Source organism: Erpetoichthys calabaricus, chromosome 1, assembly GCF_900747795.2.
Source record: "Erpetoichthys calabaricus chromosome 1, fErpCal1.3, whole genome shotgun sequence".
NCBI classification, from domain to species: domain Eukaryota; kingdom Metazoa; phylum Chordata; class Cladistia; order Polypteriformes; family Polypteridae; genus Erpetoichthys; species Erpetoichthys calabaricus.
Window position 1 is genome coordinate 238,535,250 of NC_041394.2, and position 17,848 is coordinate 238,553,097.

At 37.2% G+C, this 17,848-nt stretch overlaps 1 protein-coding gene across 1 annotated transcript in view; it reads right to left on the reverse strand.

Moving 5' to 3' along the window:
* nampt1 (nicotinamide phosphoribosyltransferase 1) overlaps nucleotides 1-17,848 on the reverse strand; it is a 65,863-nt gene that overhangs the window by 13,369 nt on the left and 34,646 nt on the right. Inside the window, exons 7-9 of the mRNA XM_051931063.1 lie at nucleotides 12,595-12,820; nucleotides 8,252-8,371; nucleotides 5,825-5,965 (exon numbers count right to left, since the gene is read on the reverse strand). Coding sequence (XP_051787023.1) covers nucleotides 5,825-5,965; nucleotides 8,252-8,371; nucleotides 12,595-12,820 — 487 coding nt within the window. The remainder of the gene's footprint in view (nucleotides 1-5,824; nucleotides 5,966-8,251; nucleotides 8,372-12,594; nucleotides 12,821-17,848) is intronic.

The window sequence follows — 17,848 nt, forward strand, 5'->3', positions numbered from 1 at the left end:
ATTCATTCAGCTGGTTCTTTCTTAATATGACGAATGTGTCGTCTACATAGCGTATCCAAATTTTGGGTGTAATCTGGGATAAAGCTATGTTTTCAAATCGTTGCATTACCAGTTCAGCTAGGAGTCCCGATAACGGTGATCCCATCGGCATGCCTTCTTTCTGTGTGTAATACTTGCCGTTGAAATGAAAGTGCGTTTTTTGGCAAAGTGATATTAGGTGCATTAAGTCTTTGATGGACAGTTTGGTTCTTGTCTCTATGGTGGGGTCACTATCCAGTTTCATTAATAATGTTTCTGTGGCCAGTTGGATCGGGATCATGGTGTATAGTGATATAACATCAAACGAGACCATGATCTCGTCCTCGGCGATGGATACGTCATTCAAGCGCTGTAATGCCGACTCAGCGCTGTTGACAGAATAATCGGAGTCGTCCGTTAAATGTTTAAGTAGTTGGAAAAGTCTTTTTGACAAGTTGTATGATGGTCCGCTTATTAGGCTAACCACTGGTCTGTATTTTAGTGGTGTTTTGTGTATTTTTGGGAGTCCATAAAATTCCGGGCAGTTAGCATCATTGGATTTCATTTTGTGAAAGTTCTATACATCCAGGCGGTTACCATTTCGGAGTTTTGTCAGAGTATAGTTTATTTTATTCTGTGTGGTTTTTGTTGGGTCGTTATTTAGCTGTTGATAAGTATTAGTGTCTGAAAGCATTTCTTCTATAGCTGTGGTGTATTGTTCTCTGTCTAGGATAACAGTTGCGCCTCCTTTGTCAGCTGGTGTAATAATAATGCTGTTGTCATTCCGTAAAGATCTTAAAGCTTTCTGTTCACTTGCCAGAATACGTGTGGTTGGTTGTCTTGTGTGTAGCTGGCTGGCGACGTTGCATCTTATTTCTTGTGCCTGTTCTGTTGGTATTTTTTCAGTTGCTAAGATATGTTCTAACGAACCGAGGAAGTTCATGTTAGATGCGTCCTTATAATTGAATTTTAATCCTCTGGAGAGAATATTGTGTTCTGTGGTGGAGAGCCGTCTTTTGGATAGGTTGTGTACTCCGGGTTGTCAAAAAGACTTTTCCAACTACTTAAACATTTAACGGACGACTCCGATTATTCTGTCAACAGCGCTGAGTCGGCATTACAGCGCTTGAATGACGTATCCATCGCCGAGGACGAGATCATGGTCTCGTTTGATGTTATATCGCTATACACCATGATCCCGATCCAACTGGCCACAGAAACATTATTAATGAAACTGGATAGTGACCCCACCATAGAGACAAGAACCAAACTGTCCATCAAAGACTTAATGCACCTAATATCACTTTGCCAAAAAACGCACTTTCATTTCAACGGCAAGTATTACACACAGAAAGAAGGCATGCCGATGGGATCACCGTTATCGGGACTCCTAGCTGAACTGGTAATGCAACGATTTGAAAACATAGCTTTATCCCAGATTACACCCAAAATTTGGATACGCTATGTAGACGACACATTCGTCATATTAAGAAAGAACCAGCTGAATGAATTCTTCAATCATATTAACACAATATTCCCTGCAATCCAGTTCACAATGGAAAAAGAAAATAATCGACACATCAATTTCCTGGACATTTACATCAAAAGAAATAGTGACGCCACCTTGACCACAAGTGTTTACCGTAAACAATGCCACACAGACAAGATTCTACACTACGCCAGCAATCACCCGGTATCTCATAAACGGAGCTGCGTGAAAACCCTATTTAAACGAGTCCACACTCATTGTAATACCAAGGAAACAAAAATTAATGAGAGACGCTATCTGTTTCAACTTTTCACCTCGAACGGATACTCAAAATCATTCATTAATCGGAGTCTACACAGCAGGCGCCAAAGGAATCAGCATACAAGCGACGTAAATCAGAACCTCCACCCCACCTGGCATTCACTCCCGTACCACCATAATGTGTCAGAAGGCACGGCACGCACCCTGACCAAGTGGGGCATCAAAATAGCACATAAACCCACCAACAATCTGCGCACGGTCCTGTTTAATGCTAAAAACAAGAAATCGACAGCCGAAACACGAAACGCAGTTTATAGTATTCCATGCAATTCTTGCTCAGCTGTATACATAGGACAAACGTCAAAAAAAATCTCAACACGTGTACAGGAACATCGCAACGCTGTCAGAAGAAAGGACGCACTATCTTTGATATATGCACATACTAAATCGACAGGACACACATTCAACTGGGACAACGTGAAAGTAAAATTTAAGGCCAGTACAAAAAGCGCCAGAGAGTTGGCCGAGTCTTGGCTATCAGATGAAAATGCCATCAACAGACACTTGGACATAAACCCAGCATATGCCAACTTAAGAAGGACATATGCACTTTAATTTAATGATACACACCCCCCCCCCCTTTGATCATACGGACTTAGTCACCTCCACCCACCCCCCACTGAATGTGTTGCTATATATTGCCTTTGATTCTTGTAAGTCTAAGCATTATCCTCTGATGAAGACCCCTGACAGGGGTTGAAAGCTCAGGAATAAAACTATTTTATGATACGTGATTCGTTTTTTCTCCCTTTGTGGATCTCCAACTGCAAATATGCAAACCGTATCACAGACCTTCTCTTCCATATATATATATATATATATATATATATATATATATATATATATATATATAAATCCCCGCAAAGTACTGCTTTTAAATTTTTATGAAGAAGAAAAGCTTTTTAAATTGAGGGAAAATATCCCAATAGCAATTTGTTAAGGATCTGTTTTTTTGTGAAGCAGCCTTAACACAGCTTTTCCGCTGTTTTATAAACGAACGCCATATAAGGTCTTCCTTTTTCCTTGCTTCGCCAAGGAAAGAGCCTTTTTATTAAATCCAAGGGTTCTTCGCTTTTTTTTTGTTTGTTTATTTATTACGATTGTTATAGTTCTGTTTGTATACGACGTTGTCAGTTCAGCACTCAGGTTGTAATATGACCAAGCCGTGCAAGCTTACTGTTAAGAATGCAACGTATAGTTGTACATGAGAAAAGCAATCTTGCCTCAAATCAATGGCAACCTTTTGTAGGTCTATGAACTTATAATAAATAAACGAACCACACGCCGTGGCGCAATTTTAGGGGCTTCGCCTCTAGCGCTGACGTCCGAGGTTCGATTCCCATATTGGAGTGAAGTGAGTGGGTGGTTACCTACCAGGTAACGCTTATGGTTGGCCAGCAAGTCAGGTAACATCAGCCACGGTGCCTTCAGTTGTGAGAAGCAGATCATAGAATGGATGAAAATAGTTTACTGTCAAATAATGCAAAGAGTACACGACACCTGTTTCCCCCTTATTCTTGGCTCATCAGGCGTACACACTCATTGCACTCGCTTATGGTAATCGAACGTCGGACGTCAGCTCTAGAGGGGCTTCGCAGCGGTGAAGTATTGCTTTTAAATTTTAATTAAGAAGAAAAGAAAACCTTTTTAAATTAAGTCTTAAAAAGAGGTGTAAAGATATTGACAATAAGGTACGCAAACCCACCAAGATATGCAATCGTTTAAATCAAGGCGCAAGTCGAAAAACACCATCCCATAATATTAGTTAACGATTAACACATTTGTATATGTATTGTAAGCATACAATACAACTGATAATATGTTGCGCTTATTTATCTGGTGTACTGACATTTTTGCGTGTTTAACGGCTGAAATCTAACGTGGTTTGTGCCCTTCAGAATGAAAAGAGTTTGCATTTACCTTTTTAATAAAAGGCGAGCTTTTAAGCCTGAGAAATCACCCCGTAAATGCACACGTTTAATTGCACATGTGTTAATATGTATGCTTACACAGTATTAAAAGACACTCAACAAGTACACAGTATTAAAAGACAGTCAACAATTAACGTCATTTACCTTCGTTCCCGCCTCCTCCATTAGAGTATATGGACAAAAAACAGGTTCCAGTTATGACCATTACACGTAGAATTTCGAAATGAAACCTGCCTAACTTTTGTAAGTAAGCTGTAAGGAATGAGCCTGCCAAATTTCAGCCTTCTACCTACACGGGAAGTTGGAGAATTAGTGATGAGTGAGTCAGTCAAACAGGTTCCAGTTATGACCATTACGCGTAGAATTTCGAAATAAAACCTGCCTAACTTTTGTAAGTAAGCTGTAAGGAATGAGCCTGCCAAATTTCAGACTTCTACCTACACGGGAAGTTGGAGAATTAGTGATGAGTGAGTCAGTCAAACAGGTTCCAGTTATGACCATTACGCGTAGAATTTCGAAATAAAACCTGCCTAACTTTTGTAAGTAAGCTGTAAGGAATGAGCCTGCCAAATTTCAGACTTCTACCTACACGGGAAGTTGGAGAATTAGTGATGAGTCAGTCAGTCAGTCAGTCAGTCAGTGAGTCAGTGAGGGCTTTGCCTTTTATTAGTATAGATTTATATTAATTATTTATATTGTTTCTTCTGTTCAGCGTATCACACCTACTCATTAATCAAGGACTTTTTAAGCCTGTTTTCTTATGTTAAATCTTGCCATTAATATGTCACATGCAAATTGCAGCTGGTGACTCAATCCTTTACCAAGAGCAAATAATAATCCACCTCTAAAACTGATAATGAATATATAAAATCTCCCAACACTAAGCTTTATAAAAACTCATGACTGGAAAACTTAATTCAAGTTAAGTACCCCAAGAAAAGTATAGAGACTAATAACCAAGTCATGATCCCTTGAGAAAAAGTCAATGAAATACTAACCCAGCATAGGTATAAAATATCAAACTACACAGTCAGACCATGCTATGTGTCTAAGAGAAATCCATTTGTGGTAGTGTTCCGAGTAATACCAGAATGGGATGTACCGTGGAAATGAAAAATCTGTGGTGATATCTTGTATTACATTAGCTTGCTTGCTCTCTTATTCAAACTGATACACTCTTATAATGGATGAATTATAAATTGTAAGAAAAGATATTAAATAGAATAGGACAATAATAAATAATTTATTAATGTTGTCTTCAAGTAAGCATGCTGGTCTTCTGGTAACTATTCAGATGATTCAGCAAACAAAATACATTCATACATGTACCAGAAAGGAACGGTTAGAGTAAGTTCATGCATTAAAAAAAAAACATGAATTCTCAATATTTGGGTTTGCAAAGGTATACAAAAATGGAGAAAAGGATTAAAAGGGAAACCTTTTGAGAAGGTACATGCTGCTAAACTTAACAATCTGCTATTTATATATCTTTTCATGCACTCAACCATTTATTCATGTTGACATTATTAAGCAAATGCTATTTTGAAATTAATGCTCATTAAACAATGAATGGATCAACCAGCCATGACGTTAACACCTAGTCTTAAACCTCACACAATGTGAGATGCCATACAACTTAACATGTGTAAAACATCTACTAATATCTCTGGAAACTAAGTGATATGTCTCGTCATGAATGGGGGGAGCAAATACATTACCTGGGCTTAAAACAGCACAACATTTCATTATTCTGGCATTAACACATTAAATCACTTTGTGCCAGTATAGTTGGCCACATGTTTTTAATCAGTCTAGATTCTGCTCAGTTACATTCTTAGTTAAATTTAGTGATCCCCTTTAAATTTTTCATCAAAGTAATAAAGAGTATTATTTAGATAGATAGATACTTTATTAATCCCAAGGGGAAATTCACATACTCCAGCAGCAGCATACTGATGCAAAAAACAATATTAAAGAGTAATAAAAATGCAGGTAAAAGCAGACCATAACTTTGAACAATGTTAACGTTTCCCCAAATTTAAAAAAAAAAAAAAAAAAAGCATACCCCTCGACCATTGGTGACCACATAACTGCATTTGAATGAGCAGTTAAGAAGGTCTCTAGTTAACTTCTGTAACAAAGCTCCTCCTGATCCAAAGGCAATGTTCTCAATACTCCAACTGTGTTTGTGCATGCCTTCAACAATCTGAAAAGAAAAAGAGTATTACAGAACAACAGGACCACGACTTAACATTCTCAAACTCACTTAATCCAATTCAGGGTAACAGGTGACAAGTGGATGCAAGGCAGGAACACGTGTATGAAAACATTACGGATGTGAAACTGAAGCAACAGCGTGTTGCACACTGTAATGGATTTCTCAATTATTATTTTTTCATTTCTGCATGAATGCTACCCACAATGGAAATTACTAAGTTGTTTTGAAAAATGTGTGAATAAACACATCTTAGTAAATTGCTTAAATAGATCACTCAAGAATGATTTGAATTCTATCACAACCACCATCATCCCACAACACCAAAGATGTGTCGTAATGTTAAGATTGAATGGAATGAGTTGAAACACAACATATAATGGAATGCTCACAGACTGTTAAATATAAAGAACGGCAATGGAGAGAAGGCCTTAATTTTGTAGGCACAAACCAACAAGACTGAACAAAAGAATACACATATAACCTGGGTTAGTGCTTTCTTTGGCATTAGTGGGTTAAATCCAGACGTTTGATATAGTGCTCTGTGAGCAAGTGCTTTTACCTTTACAGGAATATGCAACTAACAAAAAATCCTGTCTTTTGCAAAATAATAGATAGCACTAAAGTGAATTTTGTCCGTTTTCCTGTTGGAAACCATTTTGCAAAATGTGAGAGCACAGCAAATTCCCGATAAGTAAATCTAAAAGAATTCTGGAACCAACTATGGTATTTTAGTCTAGAATTAAAAAGAATAGGACAATACATTTAGGTTCATCACAAAGCAGTTTGTAAATTTAGGATCAAATGTAGTTTGGAGGTGGTGTCAATTGTACCCGCTATATACAAATAAATCAAAAACAATATAAAATTATCAAGAAAAAAATATGCTTATTATAAAAAAAAGGCATAGTCATTTTAAAAAGAAAATGAGCTTCATTTTCTAGCACTCCACTAATTGAAATTAAGTACCAGAATGATGTGTTACAATATTCATCCATGCAGTATAAAACCTTTCAAGATGACTATAATTATTATTAATATCAGTTCATAAGTTTGTATTGAAGAGGCCATGTTGATGCACAGAATAAACAGTTTATACCCTAGTATTTTTGGTAAGCGTGAGAAAAATTAGGTTCATCAATATATTACAAAAATTTATGACAACATGGCTAAATATTTGCAGCTTCTAGCAGTAAAGACACACAGACTTTGGCCTCTTATTTAATTTAACTACAAACTGTACTGAATGTGTAATTTATATGTGACAAATCAAATTTGATTTGATTTGTTTAAAATGCATAAAAACTTGATATGGATTGTCAAAAGTGTACTAAATTCATTTTTCATTTATATTATGATTAACTTATGTATTCACTTCTCTCTGTGGACAATATGATTCCTGCAAATATTGAAATTTATTAAATATATAAATCTCTTACAATTTTCATGCAAGACTGGGACAAGAATACATGGATAAACACGTTTAAGAATAAAATTTTACATTGACAAAAAGTTGCTGTGAACATTCCCAGATCACATGAAATATCAAATTATATATTTTTTAATGATACTTTAGTAAATCTACATTCATACATACACCCCTTCAATGGCAGGGCAATCTACATTTGACATCTGGCCTGACAGTATACAGTATAGAAGACTCCAGTGGCAACCTGTGAAGCTCTAGTGAACTCCATGCCCAAGAGAGTTAAGGCAGTGCTGGAAAATAATGGTGGCCACACAAAATATTGACACTTTGGACATTTTTCACTTAGGGGTGTACTCACTTTTGTTGCCAGCGGTTTAGACATTAATGGCTGCGTGTTGAGTTATTTTGAGGGGATAGCAAATTTACACTGTTATACAAGCTGTACACTGACTGCTTTACATTGTATCAAAGTGTCATATCTTCAGTGTTATCCCATGAAAAGATATAATAAAATATTTACAAAAATGTGAGGGGTCTACTCACTTTTGTGAGATACTGTATGCTTTAACTATGTGTGGAATTCAGATTCTGCAAGCAAAAAAGGGGGATATGAACTTGTAAAGATTCCCAGCGTTCCCAGCGTACACAATACACTAACCAATGAACATATTTATTTGGTTACATGAGACACTGCGCCATTCATGTGTGACAATAAAGTAATACAAAAAATCCACAATCACTACCTCACAAAGTTCATGAGCTACCAGACTTGTGTTGTAGTAAACATTTATATAAAAAGTCTCATTTGTGTAAGTGAACTTAAGAATTACAAATAGACCATCACAAACCTCTTGCAAAGTATTAATGTCCACACCATCTCCCTGGATTACTCGGATATATGGGGGTAACACCTTATACCCCTTACTGTTTTCGGTTGGTGGAAACCTTCTTCCAAGGATCTCCAGGACCTAAAATGACAACAAAATAATAAAATAATTAATTTAAAAATAAATTACTGTATACTAGACATTAAAGTATCCAAAGATTGCAACAGTTTCCCTCTCAAACTGCAGTTACTTTACAGTGGCAAATAATGAGTCACTAAAAAAGTTCATTTGAAGTTACAAAATGTATATCCTTTTTAAATAATGGGGAGGCACTCATTTTTCCAATTTGAAGGGTTGAAAGACCCTACTCCAATTAGTTCCTCTTTTCTGTGATTCAGTTTTCATATATTTATAAATTAAAATAATGAGCACCACAACAAAAATAATCATATTTGCTATATCAGATATACAGTACTGTGGAAATTCTTAGGCTACCTAAACATTTCTTTTCAAAGTGATTTACATTTGCATTAAGTACTTATTTATTCCAATACACACATACTAAAAAAGGATACAATAAAAAGTAATATGAATGTGTCATCATAACAAATCTGTCTTTGTGTGACATCTTTTACAGTGCAAAACAGAAGCATTTTGCTTCAATACACAATATGTGTCAGTAGGCTGGCGTTACATTCTTCAATCTTCTTGCATAATGTGCCACAACTACTTTTGACTGTCTTTTCTCTGTCCATGTGATCTAAGCTGGCTTCTTTTTTTTATTTATTTTTTTTATTAATTTTATTGTAATCATTCATACAAATCAATCAATTTTTACAAATAATAGGATTTAAGAAAAAAAAAAACAAGTCGACCCCCGCCCCTGAGAGAAAGTGCGAGCATGGCCAACAGAGCAAAACTTAAGGCTTGTAGACATACCTACATTTATGAGTTTAATAGACCAGTAGAGATGCATGGAAAGGAAAAAGAGATGCGGAGATAATTGCTTCCACGGTGCTTTAAGAGCTTATTCTAAAATTTTATTAATTATATCCTGCCAGGTTTTAAAAAAATTCTGTACAGAATGTCCTCTTGGATCTTTGAAAGGGAGGGACTGTAAAATAATTTTATATATTGCAGAGATGGTGTCTAAGTCCTTGAAATTGAGCAATATTTTTTCCAGCGTGGACAAGGGTGCAAGATGTTTAAGAAAGTTCCTAATTTGAAGATAGTGAAAGAAATGTGTAGCTGGAAAGTTAAATTTGGAATGTAATTGTGCGTAGGATGCAAAGATGCTGTCTATATAAAGATCTGTGAGCAATTTAATCCCACATTTTTTCCAGATATTAAAAACTGCATATGTTTGCGAGGGTTGAAAGAGGTGGCTCTCTTGCAGAGGTGCCACAGATAAAAGCTTCTCCATCTTAAAATGCTTTCTACATTGGTTCCATATTCTGAGTGAGTAAAGCACAATTGGGTTATTAGTATATTGCTGATAACTTGCATTTATTGGGGCACAAAGCAGGGAATATAAAGAAGTACTGCAGGATTTTACTTCTATTGTGGACCAGGCCTGTGTATGTTCATCTATTTGTGTCCAGGTTTTTATAGCTTGTATGTTTGCTGCCCAGTAATAAAACTGAAAGTTAGGTAGAGCCATGCCACCTTCTGCCTTAGGTCTTTGTAGGGTCGCTCTTTTGATACATGGATGTTTTGAGTTCCAAATAAATGAGGTTATTGTTGAATCTAATTGCTTAAAAAATGATTTATTGATGTATATTGGAATGTTTTGAAATAAAAAAGCAGCTTAAGCTGGCTTCTGACACTGAGGTCAGAGCTCTCCAGTGGCCAATCTAATACCGTTAGTGTTCGGTTTGTATCAACTAACATGTGTTTGTTAGGTATTAAAACACAAAAAAAATAGGTTTAACATAAATATTTTATTTTTAAATGTATTCAAGGGTGATATATTTGGCTGGAGGCAAACAAATATGAACTGGATTTTGAAAAAAGGTTATGAAAAAAAAAGTTAGAGGAAACATTAAAACCTTAGTATACTTTTTTACACTGAAATATTCTTTAAAATAGAAAATGTACTATGTAAAATTAAGTTTATCAATTAAGTTATTCTACCATTCAATAAAAGTTTGCTTTTATAATATTAAGGATAGATTTCAATGTGTGGCTTAAGTATTAATTGCTTGATAAGCTGAAAACAAAACAGGGTTAATTAAGCTATTGGCATATTTTAATTATTTCTAGTACAATTTATCAACTTTAGACTACTTAAGACATTACCTATATACATGGCAAAAAAGTATTCACAGAATAATGATTTTACTTAAAAACAATTACAGTGGTGTGAAAAACTATTTGCCCCCTTCCTGATTTCTTATTCTTTTGCATGTTTGTCACACAAAATGTTTCTGATCATCAAACACATTTAACCATTAGTCAAATATAACACAAGTAAACACAAAATGCAGTTTGTAAATGGTGGTTTTTATTATTTAGGGAGAAAAAAAAATCCAAACCTACATGGCCCTGTGTGAAAAAGTAATTGCCCCCTGAACCTAATAACTGGTTGGGCCACCCTTAGCAGCAATAACTGCAATCAAGCGTTTGCGATAACTTGGAATGAGTCTATTACAGCGCTCTGGAGGAATTTTGGCCCACTCATCTTTGCAAAATTGTTGTAATTCAGCTTTATTTGAGGGTTTTCTAGCATGAACCGCCTTTTTAAGGTCATGCCATAGCATCTCAATTGGATTCAGGTCAGGACTTTGACTAGGCCACTCCAAAGTCTTCATTTTGTTTTTCTTCAGCCATTCAGAGGTGGATTTGCTGGTGTGTTTTGGGTCATTGTCCTGTTGCAGCACCCAAGATCGCTTCAGCTTGAGTTGACGAACAGATGGCCGGACATTCTCCTTCAGGATTTTTTGGTAGACAGTAGAATTCATGGTTCCATCTATCACAGCAAGCCTTCCAGGTCCTGAAGCAGCAAAACAACCCCAGACCATCACACTACCACCACCATATTTTACTGCTGGTATGATGTTCTTTTTCTGAAATGCTGTGTTCCTTTTACGCCAGATGTAACGGGACATTTGCCTTCCAAAAAGTTCAACTTTTGTCTCATCAGTCCATAAGGTATTTTCCCCAAAGTCTTGGCAATCATTGAGATGTTTCTTAGCAAAATTGAGACGAGCCCTAATGTTCTTTTTGCTTAACAGTGGTTTGCGTCTTGGAAATCTGCCATGCAGGCCGTTTTTGCCCAGTCTCTTTCTTATGGTGGAGTCGTGAACACTGACCTTAATTGAGGCAAGTGAGGCCTGCAGTTCTTTAGACGTTGTCCTGGGGTCTTTTGTGACCTCTCGGATGAGTCGTCTCTGCACTCTTGGGGTAATTTTGGTCGGCCGGCCACTCCTGGGAAGGTTCACCACTGTTCCATGTTTTTGCCATTTGTGGATAATGGCTCTCACTGTGGTTCGCTGGAGTCCCAAAGCTTTAGAAATGGCTTTATAACCTTTACCAGACTGATAGATCTCAATTACTTCTGTTCTCATTTGTTCCTGAATTTCTTTGGATCTTGGCATGATGTCTAGCTTTTGAGGTGCTTTTTGTCTACTTCTCTGTGTCAGGCAGCTCCTATTTAAGTGATTTCTTGATTGAAACAGGTGTGGCAGTAATCAGGCCTGGGAGTGGCTACGGAAATTGAACTCAGGTGTGATACACCACAGTTAGGTTATTTTTTAACAAGGGGGCAATTACTTTTTCACACAGGGCCATGTAGGTTTGGATTTTTTTTCTCCCTAAATAATAAAAACCATCATTTAAAAACTGCATTTTGTGTTTACTTGTGTTATATTTGACTAATGGTTAAATGTGTTTGATGATCAGAAACATTTTGTGTGACAAACATGCAAAAGAATAAGAAATCAGGAAGGGGGCAAATACAGTGGTTTTTCACACCACTGTAGATCTTTCTCCGGATTGGGCAATTTATATTCTTTTAACAGAGGACTGCAAGCACTTACAAAGAATAGCAACATGCAACCATCAATGACAACTCGTGACCCAAAAGTAGGTTGTGACCCAGTGGTTGAGAAACACTACATTAGTGTGTCAATAAATTAAAAAAAAAAAAAAGATAAGAAAATACAACCAAATATAGATGTAAATTACAGAAAGAAGTAAGGATACAGGCTCAGCATAGTGATAATTTATGAATAAATATCTCAATTTAATTATGAAACAATTTAAATGAATGCTAATAATACAAACTAGTACTCTAGTAGCTGAAAATAAGTTATTCATGGTGTCCATTTTACTTGACATTATAATCATGAACAATGCCACTATACCTTCAACACGGTGTCCAGTGGGTTTCCCGAGTCAGGTCTGATAACCAGAGGAGCATCTGCACTTCGGCTTACAATCAAACTCCTCAAGTCTTCACCCCAAATCTTTTCACATGCATTGTAAATGTCATAACTGTCACTGACTATTGACACTGGTACTGAAGAGAACTGCTTCACAATGTGTTCAAAAGCATCTTTTTCGTGATCCTTTCCCCATGCAGTTATAGTGCTAAAAAGGAAAAAAAGCAAAAAATATTTTCTTAGATCAAACTAACCATTATTAACACCAATTGCACAATCAACTTCAAAATGCATGAGGTGCTACCATACTTTGTACCACAAACAACATTCACAAGGATAGAAACACTATGTTCAATCATAAGGATGAGTCCAGGTGCTGTGCAAGTAGCAGCTTTTTTAAAGAAGCTCTTTATTTCTCACTGTTTTTATTTATTTAAAGAGCTTCTGTAAAAAGCCAAAATTTCCCTTGAGGGACAAATAAAGCTCCATCCATCTATCTATCTATTGTGGCCGGCAGGGCGTATATCAGCCACCCAAACCAGACACAAGCCATTAAGTTTTACACACTACATACTGTATGTTTATTTTGTGTGAAAGTGCTTCTTCCTCATTCCCCACAGCAGCACAGTACACGTAATAGCACTCCCTCTCCCTCTCTCTCCTGAGAGTGCTCCAGGTGGCTCATTAGCTACACCAACACCAGGGGGACTTGCCCTCCAACGTCCTGGGGAAGTGATGCCAAGACCATGCTCTCTCCCCTGGTCCTTCCACCTTAAACGCATATCAGCAGGGCAAGATTCCAAGCCATATGTGACACTATCTAAAAGTCAAAACTGAGGTAACTGCTTTAATTTCAGAAACATGCAAATGCTACGAAAGGATTCAGGATCATCAGGTAGAAAGCTTTTGAAAGTTTAAAAACTGATTTAAGGCCTTGACTTAAGTGTTCTAAAGCATAAATAACTACAAAAAAATATAAATTACAGTTCCAATTATGAAGTCTACATATGCTTGCAAAAAAGGTTGCAGCTTTTATTTTATGAAGGCATAAATTAGTCTGCCTTGCACAATCAACAAGGAATGCCATATATTGGGGTTCACAAATAACCTATAAACACATCTGGCATGTTGCGAGGAAAACTAAATACTCAGTGAAAAACACAAGCAGATATAAAGAGAATGTGAAAACTCCACCCAAGTGAAAGGGCTTTAAACAGTCTAGTCAACCATCTCAAGTCTCTGTGGTCTGCAATGTGCCCTACAAAGACACAGCTTCTATGTTATTCTTTAGTATTCCTTTTAAATATAATCCGATAACACTTAATGGTGCCAAAGGAACTAAAAGATGGTTCCAAATAAAGGTGAACTGCCGTCTCAGTAGTTTTTTTTTTCACTTTTGTTCATAAATGTAGTCTGTGCCGATTTATTGCAAACAAGACATTCAATTCCAAATGGATTCTCAATGGTTTTCGGATTTTAACATCCAACATTTTAGCCACCTATCTGACCTCACTGCAACAGGATATCAGAGCAGAGGCATGGATAGGTGTCCCTCAGTGTGATGGGGAGCTAAACGCGCAGCAAGAGAGAGCGCAACCAGCACAAGCAGAAGAAGGCGAGGTTGCAGAGCTGGACATCTAAGTTTCAGGAGATGTGGCTTTCACTCACATAAACTGAATAGTTTTCTTTCAAACAATTGATTGTCATGCAATAAAATGGATGAGTTTTGATCATTTATATTTTCTACAACGGACTATTCACTCACTTCAGTATTTTACTTTACAGAGACTTGGCTGACTGATTTAATCTGCGATAAGCCTGTCAGTCTTCCTGGATACAATCTGTTTAGAGCTGATCAAAGTAATGATCTCTACAACAAACTTAATGGTGGCAGAGTGTGTTTCTTTATTAACAATTTGTAGTACACAGTGTTAAACTGCTGGAAAGAAGCTGCTCAACTCATGTGAAATTACAGACAATTACTTGAAATAGTTTTACCTGCCATTCTAATTCGAGTTTATGTGCCACCTCAATCCAATAGCACTATCACAGTGCTGCTTTCAGACAAGCAAGTCTTGGGTACTAAAAATAAATTCCTAGATTCCACAGTTACTATAATGGGGGGCTTGAATAATTCCACTTTGGTATCTGAACTTCCCAAATACAAACAGCGGGTGATATGTGCAACTAGAGAGGGAAAAATCTTTGGACCACTGTTACAGTACTATTTCTGACACTTACCATGCCATTCCCATTTGGGCAACTGACTATGCCATGAGATTTGTTGCCCCTTCACACAGAGAAAAATTAAAGACAGCTGAACCAGAAATAAAAATCTTGTATATGTGGGCTAGGGAGGCTGTGGAAGGTCAGCAAGATGGAAAGAACTCTACTGTCTGGGAGGTATCAAAGATGTTACTTCTTGCATTAGATTTTGTCAGGAAATCTGTACTACAAACCATGCATTTCTGAAAGTGACAAAAACTAGAGAGATGAAAATGAAAGTAGAGGTCGCCATTTACAAAGAGGCTAACTATCAACTCCACAAGGACATTAAGGATACCAAAAGCAGAGACAAAAAAAAAAAAAAAGTAAGCTGGAACAGAGTTTATCTAGATTACTGTTTGTCTGCCTTGAATGCTTTACAAGGAATAACTGGTTACAAATCAAGCCCCTACCAAAACAGACTAAACCCTCTCTCTCTACTAGAACAGTTTTTATTGCAGGTTTGAGATGCTCCCCCCAAACCACCCCCCCCCCCCCCCCCCCCAGTCCACACAGGAAACTAAACCACCTGATTTGTCTCTCTATCAGTCCAACCCCACCTCCCCTCTCAGTTTCTAGTCCATTTTACCTTTCACACACAAATACTGTAAGGCTCCTGGTCCTCAGAAAATTTCTCCTTCCACACCTGCAGTCGTGGCCAAAAGTTTTGAGAAAAACACAAATATTAAATTTTCACAAAGTTTGCTGCCTTAGTTTTTATGATGGCAATTTTCATATACTCCAGAATGTTATGAAGAGTGATCAGATGAATTGCAATTAATTGCCATGAAAATTAACTTAATCCCAAAAAACCCATTTCCACTGCATTTCAGCCCTACCACAAAAGGACCTGCTGACATCATTTCAGTGATCCTCTCGTTAAAACAGGCGAGAGTGTTGACGAGGACAAGGCTCAAGATCACACTGTCATGCTGACTGAGTTAGAATAGAGAGGTTCAACTGTTGTGAAGGCGGCTTCAGGGTGCCCAAGAAAGTCCAGCAAAAGCCAGGACTGTCTCCTAAAGTTGATTCAGCTATGGGATTGGGGCACCACCAGTGCAGAGCTTGCTCAGAAACAGCAGCAGGCAGGCTGCAAGCACAGTGAGGAGGAGACTTTTGGAGGATGGCCCGGTGTCAAGAAGAGCAGCAAAGAAGCCATTTCTCTCCAAGAAAAAACCTCAGGGACCGACTGATATTCTACAAATGGTAAAGGGATTGAACTGCTGAGGATTGGGGTAAAGTAATTTTCTCTGATGAATCACCTTTCCGATTGTTTGGAGCATCCAGAAAAAAAGATTGTCCAGAGAAGAAAAGGTGAGCGCTACCATCAGTCCGGTGTACTGCCAACAGTTAAGCATCCTAAGACCATTCATGTGTGGGGTTGCTTCTCCGCCAAGGGAGTGGGCTCACTCACAATTTTGCATAAGAACACAGCCATGAATACAGAATGGTACCAAAATATCCTCCGACAGCAACTTCTCCCAACCATCCAGGAACAGTTTGGTGATGAACAATACTTTTTCCAGGATGATGGAGCACCATGCCATAAGGCAAAAGTGGTAACTGAGTGGCTCGGGGAACAATATATTGAAATTTTGGGTCCATGACCAGGAAACTCCCCAGAACTTTATCCCATTGAGAACTTGTGGCTAATCCTCAAGAGGTGGGTGGACAAACAAAAACCCACAAATTCTGACAAACTGTAAGCATTGATTATGCAAGAACGGGCTGCCATCAGTCAGGATTTGGCCCAGAAGTTGATTGACAGCACACAAGGGTGAATTGCAGAGGTCTTAAAAAAGAAGGGCCAATGCTGCAAATATTGACTCTTTGCATAAACTTAATGTAATTGTCAATAAAAGCCTTTGAAACTTATGAAATGCTTGTAATTATACTTCAGTATATCATGGAAGCATCTGAAAAAAAGAACTAAAAACACTGAAGCAGCACACTTTGTGAAAACTAATACTTGTGTCATTCACAAAACTTTTGGCCTATAGACAGTGAGTGCATTTACATGCACATACAAAACTAGGATAAGGTAAGTGATCCAGTTAAGGCAGAAACTTGGTTTCTTTGCTCATGTCCACGTATGGAGTTTTCCTATGGCAAAACACCACAATGTCAAAAAAATGATCTAAAATGATGATTAAAAATCATCAACAGCAACCATGAATCCAAAAATAAGCATAGAGCGAGCCTGTATCTCTCAAGCAGAGCGGGAACTTTGCTTCAAAAGTAACTAGGTTACATTAATCATTTATAAAACAAAGCATCTAAATATATAGTTTCTTATTATAAAATGTAATGCATTGCAAACAGTGTTACTTCATCCTCTTTTGTATGAAAAACTGCAAATTTGAGTGGCCAGCATTTGTTATTAAATCTTAAGCCCATATATAAACTTACCAGAAACAGAGCCAGACATGATAATTTTGTATTTTACAAATACATTTAGTCCTTCATGTGCTGTGAAGTAAATAACATCCATCCCTTTTTTTATATCCTCAAAATAAGCCCAGGAAAATTCACCCTAATCCTAATTCACACCAGATCACACTATTTTAACATATAACACGGTACAGCACCCTAGTACTACAAACATACATATCTATAGCAAATAACTGGATTACAACTGCTGCAAACTGACACTTCACGCACCACACTCTTTTCTGCTTGGGTGTGCAACTGAGAATTGCATAGGAGCGTTATACTGGTACGTTATTTTTAACCTTACACCCAGTGCTGCGGAGTAAAGTATCTATCTATCTATCTATTTTTATTTCAATAAAATAAATAATAATAATAATAATACATTTTATTTATATAGCGCCTTTCCCATGCTCAAGGCACTTACAGAATATAAGAAGAACGGCAGGGTATACAGTATATAGCGTTGTACAAACCAGATAAATAAATAAAGAACATTACAACAGTGAATTCAGAGAAAAAGCCTAACAGACAACATAAT